Raw genomic sequence first — 21,110 nt, forward strand, 5'->3', positions numbered from 1 at the left:
TGTGATAGCATTACACGATCAACCTTTGACAGTCGTAAAAAATGGTTTAGATTGTGCTTCATCCTTTTTTACTTTCTTCATGTTCTTTTTTTAAACATGTTGTATTTCCAAAAGCAGCTAGGAATGCCCAGAAATATATCTGTATTGCCTGACGGCCCTGAGGGTACTATAAATAAATAAATATAATCTCTGTTGGCTTGTACTTTTTTTTCCCTTGAAATTTCCTAGCCTGTTATAGCAGAAGATTAGCACCGGAACACCAGACTAGGCGGGTGATCTTGGATCAGTCAGGGTGTAATACTACGTATTTTGCATAATCACAGCGTAGCTGACCGATTCCCTCTCTACATGTAACTGCAAATTATGCCATCTGATTAAGTTCATATTCCGGGTTAGCAGTTAACCTAGGACTTTATGGCTTCAGAGCATTTGTCAAGAATGCTCGTTAAAGTTTTGCCAAAAAAGCAAGACACAGATACTAAACAGTGAAATACAAAGTGATACAAATTAAATTGGCAATGTACTTGATGAGTACTTGAAGTACTTTGCCTAGTACTTTGTACTTTACTTGAAGTACATTTGGAATTGGTTAATTTGTACTGTACTTGAAGTACTAAAGATGCCAGATACTTTACTTTAAGTATAATTTTGAGGTACTCTGCCCATCACTGCTGGTAGCATATGTAACGGCAGGCACGCAGCAGACCTGGGCTTCGAAACACTTCCCACTTTTCATTTATGTTTGGAACGTTCGCCAAGTTAAAGCAGAAATTTTTCAAGGTACCTATTAGCGGGTATCAATGCCTTAGGCGTTGGGGCTTCGGGGGACCCCGAGCCACTCCAACTCCTACAAAACCAAATAAGATCTTCCCAGATAGATGTCGAGGTTTCTGCACTGAACTGTTCACGCAGCTTACCACATCCACTTGTGACCAATCTGTGGAACAATCTCAAAGTCATTTGCTAGTTCACTGATACAAATACATGAAACAAGCCAAAGTAACCTGAAATTTTCACACCTCCTTTTTGCTGTCGTCACTTGTGTGTGCGTCGAGAAAATGTGTCCACCTGTCCCCATAGGGATAGATTGCTTATTTCTCAAAGCAGTTTTGCATGGATTAAATGTCTCCTTCAGCCGACTTCAACTACAGACAACAAAAGTCCAATACACGTAATTTTCGTTTAATGAAGTCTGCCATCTCGGCAAGCTTGATGCAAAATTCACAGTGCTGACAGGTAACTTTGCATTAGTGAGAGAGGGAGAAAGAGAAAGAGAACAGATACTTCATCCCCATAGGAATTCAGGTGCCACAATAAAGTTACTGCAACATCTGCCCCTTTCATCAAAAAATATGTTTGTACGTATGCCATATTCAGGAAGTTTGGTGGCAAACAGTATCATCTGTATGCCTCGTACATATGCCGTGTTACATGCATGTGTGGTTATTTTTCATAAATTGGTTGTAAGACAAATGTGAAATATATGCAGGGATGCTTGTTGTTTTCACATTTTTCTACAACACCAAAAATTTGCCAAGCAGATGTCACTTTTAAATACCAAGCCCATGGCTCTCACCCTATACTAACTAAAACACTGCAGATTTTTATATAATCTGCAAACAAATCCAATGAGTGAAGTCTGTTGCTTTGCCAAAGCACACCTGTAAAAAATAGCCGTACAAATATTTTTTTTACATAAAGCACAACCCCTGAGATGTGAAGAAAAAAAAAAAAAAAGAATGATACAACAAGAGAAACAATATGCTCACCCTTGTCTATCTCACAGTTACAGTACCACCTGGAGAAAGTACAGTAGAGGAGGCCACATTGCAATGCTGCAGATGTTCAGTGTTTTTCCCCACTTACATGAATATATATTACAAAATACATCACTGCCTCACTCATTTAACATTTGTGTAATGGATGTGCGAAAGTCTGACTGCTTGAAACTGCATATAAAGCACTATTGGACATGTTGCAAATGTATACCTGTTTCCCAAAGGAAGCTTCTCTCTTTAAAACTTCAAAATGAAAGGCATCCTGTGATGCATAAGTGACACTCACCTGCAACATGTTGGTTTGTTGCAGACATGTGCACTCTGAAAAGGTTTGACTAAGCCGTGCTGAGCTTTGCAAGGTAGCCTCATACAATGACAGGTGCTTTACATTGATGAAATCAACACTGTGTTTCTGTGTGTGTGTGTGCGTGCGTGCGCATAGTTGCTGTGTAGCACGACCCCATTTAAGCACTAGTTATAAACTGGACTGCTAAAATTTTATCACCATTTGAAAGAAATCATGAACTGCAAAAAACAGCCAAATGCATGCACATGCAAGACTTGGCCTTTCTGCGCAAAGAGTATGAAGTACTCAATAGGAGTCTATCTCACAGCGCTCACCACCAGATAGTGCTCAACTATGACATGAAGTATAAACAGCTGTTGAGCTACACAACTATCATACTTCATGTACTATGATTGTTCCTGCAAACCTCTTCATGGGGGAGATTCAAATTTCAGCTGATGCATGTTGTTACCCCATCAGATGTCAGATATATACTCAAAATTAAGGGCCAATATTGACTACTAATATGAAGTATTGTTGTGGAGTGCTCTCCACATAAAAAAAAATTGTGGTGCTAGCACAAAAAAAAAGTGTGCATAAAATTAATGTCCCTTGTCCAAAGAACGTTGCGTGGCAACTACTGTGTACATTCTAATGCCTCTGACTTTTGTGCTGTTCGTTTTTGTGTTTTGTCCTTCCCCCAAGCTCAGGGACATGCTGCCAACGTCAAGTATACACCAGCTCGCTTGCATTTTACTTCTATGTTCAAACATTTAGTTCTGTTACTACATTTAAAAAGTATGCAATGAAGATTTGTGCTTGTTTGGGGTAGCTCCAACTTCCAAGCAACGCAGGAGAATAAGCATACGTATTTGCACATGCAGTTTCTCAGGAAAGAACTTTGCCATAGCTTATCTTCAATAAAAGAAATCCAAATGCCTTCAATAAGCTAGATAATCTCTGCATTTTCAATAAACAGTCTGACAAACACGAGCTAGAATGCCAAAAAGAAAGCAGATTGACTAAAAACGGAATCTGAACTCTTTGTGAGCGTATTCATTGCAAATTGGAGGCACTGAACTGCTGTTTGTTCTAGCACTGTACAACCAGTTCAGTTCCAGATAACAGAACTACAGCATGCACATTGTACTAAGCTCACCTGATGTAAAAAAAACAAGTACATAACAAGGAGGTACCAAAGAATAAGCTGTAAAATAAAGTAAATGGAATGTTTTGTAACATGAAGAAGCTTGCCCATTTCTATCCAAACTTTTAAAAAGTGCAAGCCATGTTTCAATGGATCATTATGATAGCTCATGGTGCTAGTTACTGTATTCCCAAGCATTTCTCGGTGTCTTCACATGGCATGCATAGGAAGCAATACATGGGTTACGTGTAGGGTTCCGCGTTTTCGGCATATGTCGAAAAACGCAGAAAAACAGTTGCCGATTTTTTTTTTTTTTTTGATTCGGCATGTTTTTTGTTTGAGTCGGCATGGCAAAAACGCCGGTACTTGATCGCACCTTTCTTCCTCCAGGACATCACATTTTCGCTTCTCCTTCACCTCGTTTCCAGGTGGAATGCGGGGAATACCGCCCTGCGGTGCTGCTAGCCTCTAGTTAAGGGAAAATCCTTCCCCTGTAACACTTTGATCAGTGGGTCAAAAGGGTTCAAGTACACATGGAACCCTCCAACAAAGGAAAGGAAATTATTTGTGTTCTCTATGTCCTTCTACCAAGCAGCTCTCTTTCCATAGTCCTTCTCCCTTGTGATTAGGGCTGCCGATTTTTCTGAATCTATTTTTGGCATGAACGTTTTAAAATGCCGAAAATATCCGAATTTGTCAAAACATAGAAGTGCCGAAAAACACCCGCTGAATCCCCCGAAGAATAAATGCCGAAAACACGGAACCTTAGTTATGTGGCATGCTGAGGAATGTGTGGGAATATGGTATGTTACACCATGGGGACGCTGATATGATAAGCGACCTGTTCTGTAATGTAAATTTTCTCCTTTGCAACATACACACACTATTTTTGCTTCACTCCTTCACAACTTGTTGACTTATAGAGCATTATAAGTTAGGAAATAGTTTGATTTACAACGTCTCATATCAATGTGCATACCAACAAACATTTGTATAAAAATGCAGGACTGACCTCGATCACACGCTGTCACCGGTAGTGGGAAAACACGCATTTAGCCCAACCCTAACGGCTACCTGTGATATTTCCTTTTGTGCAAGTAACTTTGATAACCATGCCTAAAACGTAAACCACATTTAGAGCAGCGATGCCGCCTTTTTGATTGGCACCAATACAGGTGGATCAGGTAACTACTGTGGCACCTGAATGCCCTTCCGCTCCATGATCCTCCTTCCAATCGGCAGTGCCTGCAGTAAAGCTTTTTCCACAATTTTGGCGTATGTTTTTTCGCACAACTCTTCATAAACGACACAAGGGAAAGATTTTCAAAGCGATCGGAGCAGCAGACGACCACCTTTCTTGGCTTAGTCTGCTTGCGGGACTGCTTCAGCTTTTGCACCTCAATGTTTGTTGCTACTGCTGCATCTGCATCAGTTGCAGCGCGGATCACACCAAAGTGGCGCACGAGTGCAATGGAACAATCTGCACAATGTTCATGCCGACTATGGTGCATTTCATGAGTGTGTTGCAGCAATGATGATGTTGTACTACAGGGTAGGCCACAATGGGGACAACGCGTTACAGCATTGTCGTCACCATGTTCAGTTGCCACATGGTTGCGCAAGACATCCTCAAAGGGAGTGCTGTAGTGGCAGCGGCCCTCCCAAGCACGGCAGCATAATGCCTGCCCTGTGTGGAGACGCATATGCTCCATCATGGTCATTTGGGTAAAGGAGCAGAAGCCACATAGAGCACAGCGGTAGGGAAATGTTGGCGACAAGGGTGGTCCACCGTGGGCCAGTTCCAGGTGAGTGTCCAAAGATGGGCTGTCCGCAAAGAGGCAACCACACAGTCTACATGGGAATTCACTAGACACGCAGTCTGCTAGCCCTCGCTGCTCAGTTGCTGCACTCCATGTAACAGAAAGAGATTAAAAAGGTCACACTTGACTTGACGCCACATAAGCAGTTTTTGTCTTACAACTAAATACAGTATTTCACCTATTTACAAATAGATCTCTTCAAAAATAATGCATGCACTGAGCCTTCCAAGATGTTTCAGTTGGTGCACATCCCCTTTGCTCACTTAGTTTTTCGAAAAATGAATATTACTTTAATTTCCCAGAGGTGTGCCCACTCCCCACCCCCAATGGCCATAATCACAAAGGGGGGAGGGGGGGGATTTTATTGCTGACAATTACCAGCAATAAAATGGCTTGTTGTGCACTAATCTCGAACTCTGCATGAAATACACCGTTAGCATTGAAACAACCTGGCGGGTAACGGCAGAAGTCAGGCATGCTGGCAGTGATGTGACATGAATCCAGATAAATGGGTTCAAAATAGCTAGAGTATATTCAGTAGTCCACTAGTGCTGGTTTGCTATTTGCACCACTTGGAAGGGAGAAAAGATGGACCTTTTGTTCAACAACAATAACAACAACAAACAGATTGCAGTGAATAATGCAACATTGTACTTTTCGTCCAATGGTTGCATTACCCACTGCATTTTGTGATACCGCATCATTCAATGTACAGAAGAGCACATTTATCAATACGCATTTCTATGAGCGACTGCATACATACGGTAATTCTGTTCAAGTGCAGCAAGATTGCTTTATTCATTTATGTACAAGAATTCTTGATCAAGCCACTAGGAATGGTGTGGTGAATAGTATTGGTATAGAGGATGGGGGGGAAGTAAAGGCCACATAATACCAAAGTTGTTTGCTCAACATAAGAACTACGGTATGGAACAGCTCATTGGGAATTTGATCCTATAGAAGCAATATTTCTGAACAATTTCATAACTGTGAGTGCAAAAGGTTTGTTTTAAGTGACATCTATTTATGTGGACATATGTACTACTATGTAGATGCAAAGATGTTCCAAAAGCCGGGAGTCTTCATAAGAAACAGGAAAAAAAATTTTTTTTTTAAATCTCGCACGTGCACACACACACAGGCGCACACAGACAGACAGACAGAGACTTAACACAACATATGTCCAGAATTATGAAATTGTGCAGAAATATTGCTTCTATGGGATGAAATTCCCATGAAATGTTCTGTACTGTAGTCCTTATGTTGAGCAAATAACTTTGGTATTATGTGGCCTTTACCCCCTGTTGATGTCCCTGCCTTTGATGTCCTTGCATGGGAGACGAAACATCAATTAAATTTGTTACTTTCTGTTACGTTAAGTCGGTGTGTGTTTTGCCCAACACAAAACTGCAGAAGTGGCATGTATCCAATACTTACGTCCTGTTTCTGCTTTTGCGGCAGTATTGCAGCTTGTACTACTTGTACCAGAACATCCACAAGATTTGACTTTAGTCTTTTCCACCAACCCCAATGTAGGTCGCTGAGATTCTGCTGGAAAAGGGGGATACAACGAGCATCCCATGCGTGACTTGTCATTTAAGCTTGAGGTGAGGCTGTAAAAAGATAAAGTTAGACATACACCAATAAATATTTTTGTGTATCTGTAACTGGTGGATATCTGATGGACTAGGGTGTAGTGTTCCAAAATGCAACAGGTGTTATTTCATTTTTTAAAAACGACTTGTTCACCAATATGTGAGACTATCTAGATTGCACTTGCACATGAAGGGTCTGCCCAGGTCACAGTTTATATGTAGTTTACTCATTGATTACTCTAATTCACATGACTGAGGGGCCATCAGGGGCCTCGCAGCAGTTCCTCGCCTTCACCTCATGCCAATAAGGTGAGGCTGCGCGAAGTTGCACAGCACGAAAGAGTAGCATTGAGGACACTCGTGAAGGGTCAGAAGTCATGAGGCCAGTAGCATATATGGAGTAGGGGGGGTAGAGACTACAGACTAATCGTAGCTTACTGCCATGAAAGCTGATGGATGTACAGATAATTTGACTATGGGCTATACATATATAACAGGATTTTCTTTTTTTTTCTTTTTTTTTTTGCTTGGCAATTTAGAATCAATTATGGAATTTAGCTTGATGAATGAATGGTACACAAATTATGGCACTTAAATATATTATGAATATCCTCATGAGTGCAACAGAGAAAGACACTTGTTTCTGTGAACACGCCTTTTCCATTGTGTATAGCACACTACATAAAACACATTGCTGGCTTCCAATGGGTCATTTGCACGTTCCTCTGACTGTCTCAAGACCTCTCTACTAGGTGACATTTCGTTGAGTATGAGGAGAAGACGACATGAAGACAAGAGAGATCATCTGTTGTCTCCATTGTTTTTTTTTTTAGTTTGTCCCGTTGTATCGTCTTCCCCTCATACTCAAGGAAATGTTACCTACAAGTTCACTACGCCAGCTCGCTTGCCTCTTCTTTGCTCAACTTATAACCTCAACAACTGGAAGCACGTAAATATTGCACAATGAGGATGGCCAGGACATTAAAGGGTGACAAATTAGAGGGTGATCCAGTTGTAATAAGAGCATTTCTTCACACATAATTGATAACATTTTGAGAAAAAGCAACAATCAATTACAAAAATGTGCTACAGAGAAGTGCAAAACAGAACCAAGGTGATGCATTATGCTTTGCGATAACCACAGTTGTAAGTAAAGAAAGAATAAGTTTAAGTAGTCTTGGAATCATTTGGTGCGAATTGGAAATACAAAAGTTAGGTTAATGACAGTACGTGGGACTTCCTTCCGCACTGTCATAGTCCAGGTTAATTGGCAAAAGGCACCGCATGGTGATAGTCAATCGTTGCCGTAGCATAAATTCAGACCAGCTTTCCCATAGCCAAACTGCAGAGTAACTAAACCCAGTGGTTAGATACACAGTGTACTATGGACTACAAAACTTAAGATAGGATCTCTTGAAAGTAGGGAATGGAAAAATGATAAGATTGTGAAGCAGCATCCCCTTATTGCCAGAGACCTCAACTGCAACAATACAAAGGTTTCAGAAGCAATTCTGAGAAAGATTCTATAAGACACGAAGAAATTTTCCTATTCATCATGAGAGCAATGAAACAAAATTAGAATGCTTACTGTTGTTCTTTGGTGTGCCTTTCTAGTGCAACCGTATCTTCTCCCGCAAAGTGGCACTTGTTGCACAGGTGCTTTCCATGGACTTTGAGCACATGCGTGTTGAGGCGCTCCGATCGTGCTGCTTTATATTCACAAAATGGACAGGTGAAAGGCTTAATGTGCGTGTTGAGGTGTCGTCGCAAACACCAGCCATCAATTCCTTGCCAAGGACAATAGGCACATGAAAATGTTTTGGATGCAGTGCTTCCGGAGCCCTTGCCGCGCTTGCTCTTCGATTCATCAAGAGTACCTTGGGTTCTACATAAACTGGAGTCTTTTGGGTTGGTGCCCATGAAGCAAGGAGCTGCAGCAGGTGAATGGAAGGGCCATGCCTGTCGAGTTCCTGAAAGTTTGTTACTTTCAATTAAACTGCAGTTTCCATTCTGCCATTTGTACATTCTCAAAAGATGTAATAATTAATGTATATTATTTGTTTTTGGGTTTTATATTTTTTTAAATCGGGGGGGGGTATCTGGCCTGATTTCAGGAGCTGTAAAATTTGGTAAAATCAGGTGATATTGGTACACGCCTGGTGGAAAAGCAGATTTTCACATGGAAAATAAAAGAGCTCGTCTCGCATTTCAGGTGAGCATGAGATGCCGAGCAGCTGTGCTGAAGGCGCAGTGCTTAGCGTCCTCCAGTGCCTGTATTGGTTGCTGAATTTGTACTTTAGTAAGTTCATTTTCAGGGTTTTTAGGTTTTTATCCTAAGTGACGGTGACGAAAATCTGGGGGGTAAAAGCTGGTTTTACTGGTTTTAACCCCAATACACAAAGCTCTGTGTATAATTGACCCTCAGTGTAGCTATTCGAATGATGTTTTTGACCATGATACACTTTGTTACATGTGCACTATTCAGTGCCTACACATTAACAATAAGTTGACGGTTGTTTCGTTAACCAACTATTATTTGAAGAAACAGCAAGCAAGCTGGTGCGTATTTGATGAAGGCAGCATTTCGTTGAGTTTGAGGAAGATGTTGAGGAAGTGTTGTGTCTGGCTTCTGTAGCTTCCTCAAGCTCAAGGAAATGTTGCCTTCATCAAACTATTATTTGGCAGTTTGGCTATTATTCTGCAAGAACTGCCAAATTGCTGAATTGCCAAATTGCTGAACTGCCAAATGTTGGCTCTGTAGTTCTTGTAGGCTTTCTGACTGAAGAGGCATTTCACTGGATCATGATACTGTCATAATCATGCAAATCATAATGCATTTGTCTTGGACATTATTAAACAACATTTATATTGCCAACAACATGACAAGTGAAGAAAATCAAAATATGAAAATATAATGCTGAGAGGTATTACCCTCATCACAGCGATTGCTGCTGCCTGAGAGGTTTCCACCACAGTTGGTACCCATGCAGCTTCCAGTTGAAAGCCTTGATTCTACACTGTCACTTATTGGTGACCAATGGCTATTAGCATTTGCAGCACCACGGGATGATGTAGAGTGTGAAGATGACCTGGGTGGGTGACGACGGATGAGACTGATGTTGTACGTATGATTTTTGTGAATGCGCAGAAAGTGCTTCTTGACGTGATCAGCTCGGTTGAACAGTTTGAAACACACATAACAATGGAAAGGCTTGTCGTCCTTGTGGATGTTCTCATGGCGATGGTAGAGGTCACGACGGTCCGTTGCATACGGGCATCGTGGACATGTATAGCGCTTCTCAGAGATTGGACCTACGTTAGGGCTCAACTGCCCATTTCCACTGGATCCCTCTGCACTGTTCTTCAAGTTTTGCAAAATACCCGTAATCTCGTACAGCAGAGGTTGGTCCTGCCACAATGATTCTGGAGCATTCTGGATGCCATGGACCTTGCCTAAGTGAAGACGAACACAGCGTGACCAGGCACTGCTGTAGGGACACTCAGGGCACCGGAATACATGCTATTTAATGGAAAAAGAGAGAAAAATTAGTTCCGCCCGTACAATTAGCCAAGGTATTCATAATGTGAACTGCCAACACCAGAGACAAACTTAGTAAACAAACTTGAAAGAAATGCATGGCTGAATTTGAGAAAGTATGAGCTTGATTAACTCCATTGTGTCAAATTGGTTATGATCTCACGTTTAGGCTAGCATTCTTGTTGTTAGACGTGCTACAAGGCAAATACACTCTTATGGGGATGTGAAGGATTCCGTGTTACATGAATCTTCCTTTCCATTACGTCCATGCACGTCTACCGTGCTAATCTATGTACAATACAAACTCTGCACTGCTCAGTCACTGTACCTAATGTTCCTAGTTATGAAAGTTGCATATTTCTGAGCATGCTTCTTCATGACGTTCCATGTTACAGAATGCTACAGACTCACTGCAAAGTGCAGCAATTTGGCAGAGTAACTTCAATGTCATATCATGGCTAATTAATGAACATAATACATGCCTTGGCATTGACATGGGTGCCCAAGTAATGTTCAGCAATCCTCGAGAGAAACCCCATGGTGTTACAAGCAATGCAGCGGAACATTTTTGTTGAGGGATTATATGCAGCAATGGGAGAGCCATCCCAGCTGAATTTCTCCTGCCCCTGAATCCAATCATGTGGCGGCACTGTAGCTGAGGGCTCACGCTTAGGCCTCCTATCTGTCTTGACCATACCAGAACAAGGTGCCTGCAAGTAAGTTAGTATGCAATATAAGAATATAAGATACACTATGCCACCGAACAAAATACATAAGTACCAAAGTAAATATGGATTTTTTGTATGAAAAATAAAAGGTTGACAATCACTTTGTTTCTGGTTTGCACCTGGTGCTCGGAAAAGAACCTCGAGCTTGCGGAACAAAGGAGACAACATGAAGGCTCAGATTTTGAGCTTTCCTGTCATGTCGACTGTTTCTGTATACCTCAAGCTCAAAGTTCTAGTACGAATCTGCACCAGCCGGGGGCGGATCCAGACCTGCAATTATGGGGGGAGGGGTGGGGGGTTTCATTGTCAAAGCACGTATTTGGGGAAGGGGAACACTAATGTGTAGCGTCCCTGTTCAGCTGCTCTCATTCCCCGTGTAGAGCACTCCATCATTTTTAAAATCTCTGTGCATGTTAGTGGGGACACCCTGCATACGAGGGACGCACACGAAAATTTACCCAAGATTTGATATCGCAATATGCTAACCAGTGGTATTGACTTATGGTGTGAGTGGTGGCAAATTGAAACACTATAAAGAACTGCTTACTTTTGGGTGTTGTGAAGTCCTTTTGCTGAAATCGCTTGCTGTTTGTAATGTTCCAGATGGAGCCAAAGGTGGGAACAAAGGGTACGGTGGCAAGAAACGGGAGGATGAATTGCAGCTGGCCTGCAGCAGGGCACTCACATGCTTGCCAACGTTCTCGTTTGTGTAGAAGCCTTCTGGGCAACCTAGAGCAGCATTCAAGCTCCCCTTTTCCATACTGCGTCATTGCAGGCCAGTGGCACACTTGTAGTCCTGCAGATCAGTGGAGTCATGCGATCATATGCCATTATTCTCAACAGGAATTTCAAAATTCTACAGTGATACAGTCACATGCCAAGATGTATGCAAGTCAGTATTTTGTGGATGATTTACACGGACAACCTCACAAAATAATAATGCAACCACTACTATAATTTTGATATGCACTGGAAAAATCCACTTCAAATCAGACACTCCTTTAGCAGGCACTATAATATGTCAAATGATGGAGCATTTAGCCTCTTTACAAAAAGTGTTTGAGCTTCTATTATATAAGTTGAGCTGCTTTTGGGGTTATAAGGACGAAATTTTGCTCAAATTTAGGAGCTGAGGTACTGTAATGGACACTGCAGTCAGTCACGAACCATGGCCACAATTTCTATCCACATTTCAGCTAGATCATGATGTATTTTTTCGTTTCCTCCAATTTTAAATCATGTAATATTTTTATTGTTAGCGTCAGTTTACGGTTTGGCACAAAGTCAATAATTGGGCATGATTCCATGCAGTATTTGTAGGAGGCAAAGTACAACAGGTTTTTCAAAAGCTGTATGTGGAACTCAATAAATTTAGATGACACTTCTGCAAATATCCCATTGCAATTCTCACAAATTGTATGAACACTGCAGAAGAACCTGTAGGAGAAGGATAGCTTTTGCTAATAGAAGACCAATCATTTTTTGTATGTACCCTTACTAGTGCTTATGGAAGATGATCTCCTTTCCCTGGACAGAAGTAATATATGTAGTATATTACTACTACTATATATATACTACTACTTCTATATATACTAAGTATATATAGAAGAAGACATATGTATATGTCATCATGGTCTACAAGTCAGATGTCAGGTCCTGCCTACTCATTGGAAGTATGGCTGCTAAGGTGGGCTACCTCACCGAAGATGTATATAGGCAGCGATTTATTCAGAACCCCCCCCCCCCCCCCAATGTCTGACAACACCCCCTCACTTTCGTTCCTGTGCGGCCCCCACGAGGGGGGGCTTGTTATTTCAGCATTAGACACATGTCAGCAACTGTAGATAAAGCTGTTACAATGTAGCTAAAATAATAACCCCTCCCACACACACACACACACATGCACACGCACACAGGGGGTTAGGAAGCAACATTTTCATTTTCCATCTGGTAATTCTTCATATAGCTCAGTAGAGTTTACAGTTTGAGTAATCTCCAAAGAGATATTGGCATAGCTTCAGCACCCTTAATTGTCCTCTAACCAAGGTCAAGGCACTTGCACCTTTTGGTAAAAACTAAAGAATATAAAAGCCAGAATGTATTGAGGCACCGGTATGATGGCATACGTCAAAACCATTTTTTGCTCTGGTAGCATTCGAATGTGCTGATAGTAACGAATGCAATCATATTGAAAAAAAGGAAAAGAAACATGGGAAGTACGAACACAAGACATGAGGTGCTGTTCCAACAGTCACATTCAACCTAAGAACCTTGCATAACAGCCCTAGCTCTGTCTTGATGTATATACCTTCACAAAATGAAATGAATTAAGTAAATGACACCTGTTCATGTCAGAATTTTGAGGCATCATCCTGCCCATAGTCACTGTGCCCCTACCTCAAAAAAAAAAAAAATCATTATGCCCCATATGCGTCAGGCTTATACATGGGAGAGAATGATTTGGGGGGGGGGGGGGGGGGGGGGCACCTACACAGTATATACACACAAAAGAAAAGGAAAGAAGTACAGGGTAGCTGGATCTCATCACTCCGCCCGCTTCTCCCACAGCAACCCGTCTCCCCCTCTGTATCCCACCCACTCACTCAGCCCCCCCTGTCTGCCATCCCCCCTTTGCGTTTCCCATAGCAACAAACTAATGGTACGCTCCAAAAACACAGCCTCCCCCACCTAAATTTGGCCGAACCCCACCCACTACTTCATTCCCCCCCAAAGCTCGCATTGGAATCTGCCAGGTCACCCTGGTCGACTGCTCGCTCGCTGGTGGCGTTTTTGTACGCGCCCTTTCCCGCGTGGAAAAGGGATCGAAGTGATGGGGAGGGAATAGTGAAAGTAAAGGGTAGTATTTAGATAGAAGGGAGAGGGGGAACAAATGTGGCAAGAGCCGGGTGGGGTGGCATGGAACAGAACATAAACGCACAGAGAAAACACTTGGAGCTCGAAGGTTCGGTCGTTCGCTACGTTGGATAAAAGTACGTCGCACACGAACAGGCACACACCCCAGTTTTCGCCCACACCAGAGATGACAATTAATTCAGCAGACAGGAATGCAGGGGGGCATGCTCGACTGTTCCGCAACTGACGAATGTCTAGGTCATGGAAAGTCGAGGGGAAGAAACGCGATTCTTTCATTTGTCGACCCGTTTGTCACCAGCTTAATAGCTCCAAGTTATTACTAACACGTAAAATCCTGTTCGTGAAACGGTCATTGTGAAGCTCACCCGAAATCTCTTTTTTAGCGCAACAGTTTAACGTTTAACTCCCTACAGCTCAATCCTTGGTGCATACACGTACATGCAGCGATCACGTGGTATCGACGTTCGGCGGCCGATTTCAAATGCAGGAACATCATTAAGAAATGTGTTTACTCCAGTTAAGAGTTTGGAACCATAGTTTGTTTCCATGCACTTTCTCGAAAACACACACGCATTTGCCTAAGGTAAATTCAGACTATATGTTATCATAAAGCACTTGTCCGGCCAGTGCTCCAGAACTGCTCCATCTGTAACCGTCAAATTTTGCAGCGATGGAGGAGTCTTTCTTCAATTTACGTAAGAAATAATATTTATTTTGTGTTGAAGCGCAGATCAGTTATTTATCTTATTGGGAAGACGACGTTAGAGAACTATAACTCCATTAGAGAACTATAAAATTCACGATCGATGACTAATATGAGCTGCGTGGTTAGGTTGTTGCAGCAAAGTATACATCTATTTTAAAAATATATGAATCACTAGTGATCTATTGGTTGGTGTCTCATATAGCTATTGCTGTAAAAAAGCCATGTTTCTGCGAAGCCGAATAATACCACCCGGAAAAAGGGATTTCCCTAAAAGCCCACCCCCACCCCACCCCCCATGAAATTTCTGAGATTGCTCAATACTGCTCGGCTACCAATGCATATACCCACAAACATGAATCCATACACAGGTACCCTAGGTCGTTTTGGAGAAATTACTGCTCGAAAATTGCGCGCTTACGAGGCAGGTTCGATATATCTGCGCTACAGTTACGACGAATTCATTCATGAATGGTTCGTCAGTCATAGTGTCAAGTTCCTTCTCTCCTAGGCCTTGCCTGATCAGAGCCGTAGCGACGGGGGGGGGGGGGGGGGCACCCTCGCCAGGCAGGGCGCCGAATGGCAGGCCCTGGCAGGTTGTTTGTACAGTATAAAGCTGGATAGACGAAAATTTGGATTTACGATCTCGGGAGTGCGAATGAGCGTTTTCTTTTCTTTCTTTACAGAGCTTCTGACGGCAGTGAGAGAGAGAAGGGGGGGGTTACGTTTACCTTGCCCCGGGCGCAAACTCGCCTGGCGACGGTCTGTGCCTGTTACAGACTTCTAAACGCATAAACGCCGACTGCGTAGAGACTGGGGGGGGGGGGGGGGGGGAAGGCCCCGTCAGGGATGTCTACCCAGCTGACACTCAAGATGAACGTTGCAAGGGATATTCGAAAACCGTGCGCTCCACGCGAATGGACATGACGATCTTGTAAAAATGTCCCGGTATCCCTGACCCCGCTCGACCTCTGTGCATGAAGCGGGGCTGAAGCATCCAGTATCCTGAAGCATTTGCACCGAGAAGGGGGGGGGGGGGGGGGGCATTGTGCCTCCCCGGGCTCATTGAAAACTCTACGCCAATGATTAAACGGGAGCGTTTCATAATGCGCGGTCAACGACATGTAGGTGAATCTGTGTCGGGGGCCACAACTTCTTCGCTGTCCAGAAAAGGAAATGCACTTTAGAAAAACTTTAGAAAAGGGGGGGGGGGGGAGACGTTTCTGTCTTTCCCATTACAGCTGCGGAAAAGCCGAAGCATCGCGTTGTGCTTCTTCTCCAGGACCCATACGTCTTCGCTCGAGGCAAATACCGATTCAAGTCGTCTCGAGCGTGAATTTGGGCGCACAGTGAAGTTAGCACGCGGGCATGTAAAACCCTCAGGAACTACCATAGGGACTCGCTGGAAAGTACAGGAGGCGCATCTTGGGATAGGTACGGAGGATGACGGCCCCTGTCAACACCATAGAAATCTTACGGATACTCCCTAAGATTTCTATGGTCAACACAGCCAGGAGGTGTCATGACCGACGAGGCTGCGTCACGAAAGTGGAAGCAGTTTAAGGCGCTCATAATTTCAAAACTATTCAAGATGTCGCGATTAGGGATCGATCGGAACCGTTATCTTTCTCGGTTCGGTTCGGGTTCAGGACCAGGCATGTTGGTTCGATTCGGGTTCAGGTCCAGGCATGTTGGTTCAATTCGGGTTCAGCTCCGGAGCAGCGCAAAATATCGGTTCAGGAAAGTGAGTTTTGAGCAGATTGACATGGGTTAAAAGCAAGCACATCCTTACGACTCTCAAATACTTAACACAAATGTACTTTTGTTATTTTTGCCGACACAGCAGTGGTTCACAGCAACACTGCATGCTACAGATCTGCATTTCATGTGCAACATTACGGTAGCGTACTGTACTCTCACTCACCCACTCACTCATCGTACATACCCTGTTATATCCTGCTCAGGGACAGGCCGTTACACAGGTCAAAATGAAGACTTGGGGTTGCTGGGCGACAAAAGTCGCGTAAAAGGAAGCCTACAGCTGCCAAAAGGACGACCACAAAACTAACACAACTGAATGAACGAATAGTTGCGAGTAGGAAATACCTCGCGCACTTGGGTTGCAGTTTTGTTTTGTTCAGTTTCGGTTTCGAGTTTGTTCGGCAACGCGAATCAGTCCGCCGTGTAAATCGTAGTTCCGATCTCTCACAACGCACATTACGTCTGAACCGTTTAGCGAACCGGTAACCGCTTAAATTTAGGTTCAGTTCCAGTTCAACGAAAAATACGGGTTTTTAGCGGTTTTCGGTTCGTGTTCAGTTTCGGTTCCGATCCCTGGTCGCGATAAGGGTGCTGGCGTTGTACAGATAACAGATGAAAGTTTCATGCGATAAGGCACGCGTCACCGGTGATGGTGCGAAAGAGGGAGGTGGGTATCAATCTCGTCAGTCGCCCAACAATTATCGCACGTGGCCATATAGCACGGCGTTTCTGGCCTTCGAAACTCACGATCACAATCATCTGATAAGGCGTGATTTCGGGGCCCTGCTACGAACTCACATGAAGGTCGACATGGCGTACCGGTGAGCTCGATCATGCCGCATATTAGTGTACTCAGCAGATAACGTCACACTTGTAAACAGAGCAGATGTGATGTTATCTGGTGAGTGCGCTAATATACGGCATGATCGAGCTCATCGATACGCCATGTCGACCTTCACGTGAGTTCGTAGCAGGGCCTCGAAATCAGGCCTTATCAGATGATTGTGATCGTGAGTTTCGAAGGCCCGAAACGCCGAGCTATGCGTGGCACACGTACGGCTACTGAAGGTCAGGCGACACCGCCTGGGGGCGTCGCATCGAACGATTCGTCTTGACGGGTTCTTAAGCGCACGTGTATATAACATATCTAAAAAAAAAAAAAAATTCGCACTTGAAAGTTATACAGGAAACGGTGCGCCAAGTGGGAATTTTCTGACAGTGTCGGCACATATGAGACGAAAATACGATCAAAATCAATTCAGATTCTGTATAGACAGAGAAAGAAGAAGGAAGCCGCTCGTATTAAAGGGCGACGTTACATTGGGCGTTAGAGCTACAAAACGAGTCAAAATAGAGAGTTTTAGTGTATCGTACGCTATCGCCTTTGCGTACGTAAGGGATAGCGTTGGTGGTTCCGCGCACGCGCAAACCATAAAGAGAGCTTCACGCAGTGCGCAGAACCACCACGCTATCCCTTAGGTACGCAGAGGCGATAGCGTACGAGGTACTAAAACTCTCTAATGACTTCAACTATCACGGATAGCATCTCCGTTGTTTTACGTCAAACTCCAACGGCTGGAACCCCGTGCACGGCCACCGCCATCATTTTCTTGATTTCTTTTTCTATCGTAAGTCTTGGTTACTAGCGCCGCTCTGCGTTGTGTAGCGCTTGGGATTTGAGTCCCCTTTTTTTTAAACTCTCTAATGGTAATTAGTGGCCTTGCGTCGCGAGACAACTATGGTCATGAGTTAGCCTACGTCAGGATGATACGTAAGTTTATTTATTAATTAATGGCGCTTTAACGCGCGCTGATATCTAAGCACCTAGTACCCCACAACCAAGCTGCTGAAATTCTGGGCCGGGCCTAAACCCGCAACCTTGGCAGGAGCGGATCCAGGACTTTACTGAGAGGGGGGTCCAGCCTTGGCCAGTATGGTAGATACACGTTCTAGGTCAATTAAACACTATGTGAAGACAGAAATTGAGGAGGGGGTCAGGACATCCGAGGGGGTCGGATGTCCTGACCCCCTCCCCAGTTGCAGGAACCCACTAGAGCCGCCCCTGCACCTTGGGAGCAGAAGGCGGACACGTTAGCAGACATATTCGTCACGCAACTACCACCATTCTTCGTGAAGTTTGGCCAATTCGTCCAGGTCTACATATCACTCTTCACCTCGTCGCATCTGATAGGTGAAAATCACTGACGAGCCTATAGGCGAAAAAGTAAGGCAGGAGCACGTGCATACGGCAATGGTACAGAGGTAGTGGCCCAATTCAGATACGCAAAACAGTGCAAGGCGGATCAACATCGAGAAGACAGGAACGTTAAAACTGCCGTTAACGTTTCTCGCGAATTTTCATCAAAACGCGCGCCAAGTACGGAAGAATGATATCCGGCAGGAATGATATGATTACGAATCACGAGAACGGTAACGTCATGTTGCCCGTACGATACGCCGTGTTTGTAACATCTTTAACCCTCGAAAACTCTAAACGCAGAACAGATTCGCCTTTTTTAGGTCGTTGTGTCTTCAGTGCCGGACCATGCGGTAGCCAAGAGTAGGAAAAGTGGTGGCGACGTTATTTACTTAGCTGTTTTGCTTGCCGATGCGGGCGCGGGGTCGTGCGTCCAGGGCAGACTTTATAGCAGTGCGTAGCCAGAAAAATATTTCGGAAGGGGCTCTACAGGAACTTTACATGGGGGAGAGTATTTCCCCTTCGTTTTCCTTCTCCGAAATGTATTATCAAAGGTACGATTTCGGGTGGCAGGGGGTTGAACCCCCGAAACCCCCCTCTGACTACGCCACAGCTAAATAGGGGTTTAGACATAGACTGTACGACAAAAACATCCGTAGAGCGCAGCAGAGATTCCAACGCGGAGACATAGACCAGTTTCCAGTCTTCGCAACTATCCCCAGTACGCAGTTGTGGGAGCTGGAAGGAAAAGCAACACCCAGAGTGATCCCACAAACGCCTACCAGAAGTCAGGCAATCTATAACTCGCGGCCCAAAGGGCGAAAAGAGTTGTTGATGATGATGAGTTAGGTTTTATTGGCGCATGAGCGACAACGGCCGAAAAGAGTGGCGTGTGCCACAGAAATCACACTGCTTATCATTAAATCTACAGTCACTAATCCACTAACGACGGATGGCACAGTGACTGAGCGTTGTCTGCGATTCTTACAGTGCAAGCACCAGAAGCTGAAACTACGTATACCAGAATATGTTGCATTACGTTACGTTCCGATATCCGCACGACGAATGAGCTGGTGACGAAGAACTTGCGCTCGGGTGCCAACTGGGCGACACTGCGGTATAACCCAGGAAGGAAATCGAAGGGAGAGAGAAGAAAAAACGTATAATTATAGAGCCTTCCCTGGATTTTCCCAGTATACGTTATAATAGGGTCCTGCACAGTATTCTCAACTCAGGGGGTGTTGGAATTCCGTAGGGGTGTGTGAGAACCGTATCTTCTGGCATTTGGGCTTTTTGTCGGGTACCTTGGAGGTTGTCGACGAGCTGGGAAAATCCTTGCCCCACACAACCAAACAGACCTACCCCCACAAAAAAGAAAGAAAGAAGAACGTCCGAAAGGCCAAAAGCCAGCTGAAACGGCAGTCACCCCCCACCCCACAGGCACACTCCACCCCGACGGAATTCCAACCGCGCCCCAACATGAAAATCCTGCGCAAACCCCTGGTTTTGTGCATCCACGCACGCAATTTAACAGCGTCATTTTACAATGCAAATTTGTGTTATCCATACGCCTACATCATGATAAGTTTAAGATAACCAAAAGCTTACAGTAGCCACCGTAGTACCTTCTCAGCGAACGCCTTCGGATGTGTGTACGCACGTTGACATTCACGCAACTAGTTTGCAGTTAAAAAGCCGCTTTAAAAGGAATTATGGAGAAATTATGTAGCGTTGCGTGTGAAAAATGTGCGTATATTTTCCGGACAGGTGTGCGCGTTTCAGGGAAGCTGGCACCAGTGAGCCTGGAGGGATCCCGCACCAACCCCACCCACTCTAATACTTATCTCCATCAAACTACGTTCGCTGCGAAACAGCACATTTCGTAAACATTTGCAATAAACAAAAACAAATATAAATGTAGTTCTCTCACATCGCTCAAAGAGTTCCACAAAGTATGCATCTGGTTAGCACACGCCTAATTAGAGCAAGACACATTCACCCGCTTTTGGTAAACACACTCACGTTCCACGCACATTACTGGGGTTTTCTCCCTTCAAACGTTAGTACTATATAAGTCGAACGTCCACGAAACTACGCTGCGATGTTCGCACACCTGTTGGTCAATGGCCGAGTGCGCAAGTGTGAGTTCAAAACTCGCGGCGTTACGTTCGAATTGAAGCAGCCCACTTTGAAGAAGGCGTGCGAAAGCGTACGATGTTTATACTCACTCTTGTTGCTAGGTGCGCGGGATCCGGTGGCATGCAGAACGGCGTGCCAGAATTCATGCTTTTCGTTGCTGCAGCCGGTGCCTATAGTGGTCGCTAGCCTCCCCTTTTCGGCTGGAAACCCACCGCCCACTCGGAATAATCCTTCTACCACCCACCGCCCCCAAAAGGCGCAGAGCCACGCGGCGGTAAGGGCGGCGGCGGGCGTTCAGGGGTTTCCAAGCGGCCGAGAAGGGTACTAAGTGAACGTGGGAATCGGCGTTTCAGCTGTTTCAGCCGTTTCAGCCCGATTCGTAGGCTACAATAACGTGTACGGTTGGCATGATTATTCCTGCACCTTAGAAATTAACGCAACGTATTTCTACGCATATATAATACCGTTTCATTCTTTTTTTATTTCACTGCCATCACTGGTATTGTTTTTTTATGGTGGTTCTTTTTAGATGATCGAAGTGCTC

At 44.2% G+C, this 21,110-nt stretch overlaps 1 protein-coding gene and 1 long non-coding RNA gene across 5 annotated transcripts in view; one reads left to right on the forward strand and one right to left on the reverse strand.

Annotated features, from left to right (window-relative positions):
- The window catches only part of LOC135377969 (uncharacterized), a 13,232-nt gene extending 905 nt beyond the window's left edge, over nt 1–12,327 (forward strand). The window contains exons 2-3 of the long non-coding RNA XR_010418228.1: nt 6,568–6,638; nt 11,496–12,327. This is a non-coding gene — a long non-coding RNA (uncharacterized LOC135377969). The remainder of the gene's footprint in view (nt 1–6,567; nt 6,639–11,495) is intronic.
- On the reverse strand, nt 1,162–20,871 carry LOC135377965 (zinc finger protein 700-like). 4 transcript variants are annotated; one of them, XM_064610748.1, is made up of 8 exons: nt 20,656–20,871; nt 19,467–19,539; nt 11,440–11,688; nt 10,647–10,874; nt 9,558–10,146; nt 8,215–8,596; nt 6,469–6,644; nt 1,162–5,114 (listed from the first exon to the last, which is right to left on the reverse strand). In XM_064610748.1, exons 3-8 carry the CDS (start codon nt 11,650–11,652, stop codon nt 4,282–4,284), a joined length of 2,421 nt encoding a protein of 806 aa, XP_064466818.1. In that variant the 5' UTR covers nt 11,653–11,688; nt 19,467–19,539; nt 20,656–20,871; the 3' UTR covers nt 1,162–4,281. The 4 variants fall into 4 exon arrangements, with proteins under 4 accessions (XP_064466818.1, XP_064466819.1, XP_064466817.1 ...); XM_064610749.1 differs by having other exon boundaries at nt 19,449–19,539; XM_064610747.1 differs by lacking the exon at nt 19,467–19,539.
- Nucleotides 20,872–21,110: the final 239 nt, after the last annotated feature.

This window comes from Ornithodoros turicata, chromosome 1 (genome assembly GCF_037126465.1).
Source record: "Ornithodoros turicata isolate Travis chromosome 1, ASM3712646v1, whole genome shotgun sequence".
In the NCBI taxonomy this organism is placed as follows: Eukaryota; Metazoa; Arthropoda; class Arachnida; order Ixodida; family Argasidae; genus Ornithodoros; species Ornithodoros turicata.

What these genes read in the sequence shown, in the direction of transcription:
- LOC135377965 (XM_064610747.1), bottom strand. Translation starts at nt 11,652, where the DNA reads ATGGAAAAGGGGAGCTTGAATGCTGCTCTAGGTTGCCCAGAAGGCTTC. An exon ending in AGGCACACCAAAGAACAACA is followed by an intron (nt 6,645 to 8,214) that starts GTAAGCATTCTA and finishes ATCTTTTTACAG; the next exon opens with CCTCACCTCAAGCTTAAATG. An exon ending in CGCAAAAGCAGAAACAGGAC is followed by an intron (nt 5,115 to 6,468) that starts GTAAGTATTGGA and finishes CATGGAGTGCAG; the next exon opens with CAACTGAGCAGCGAGGGCTA.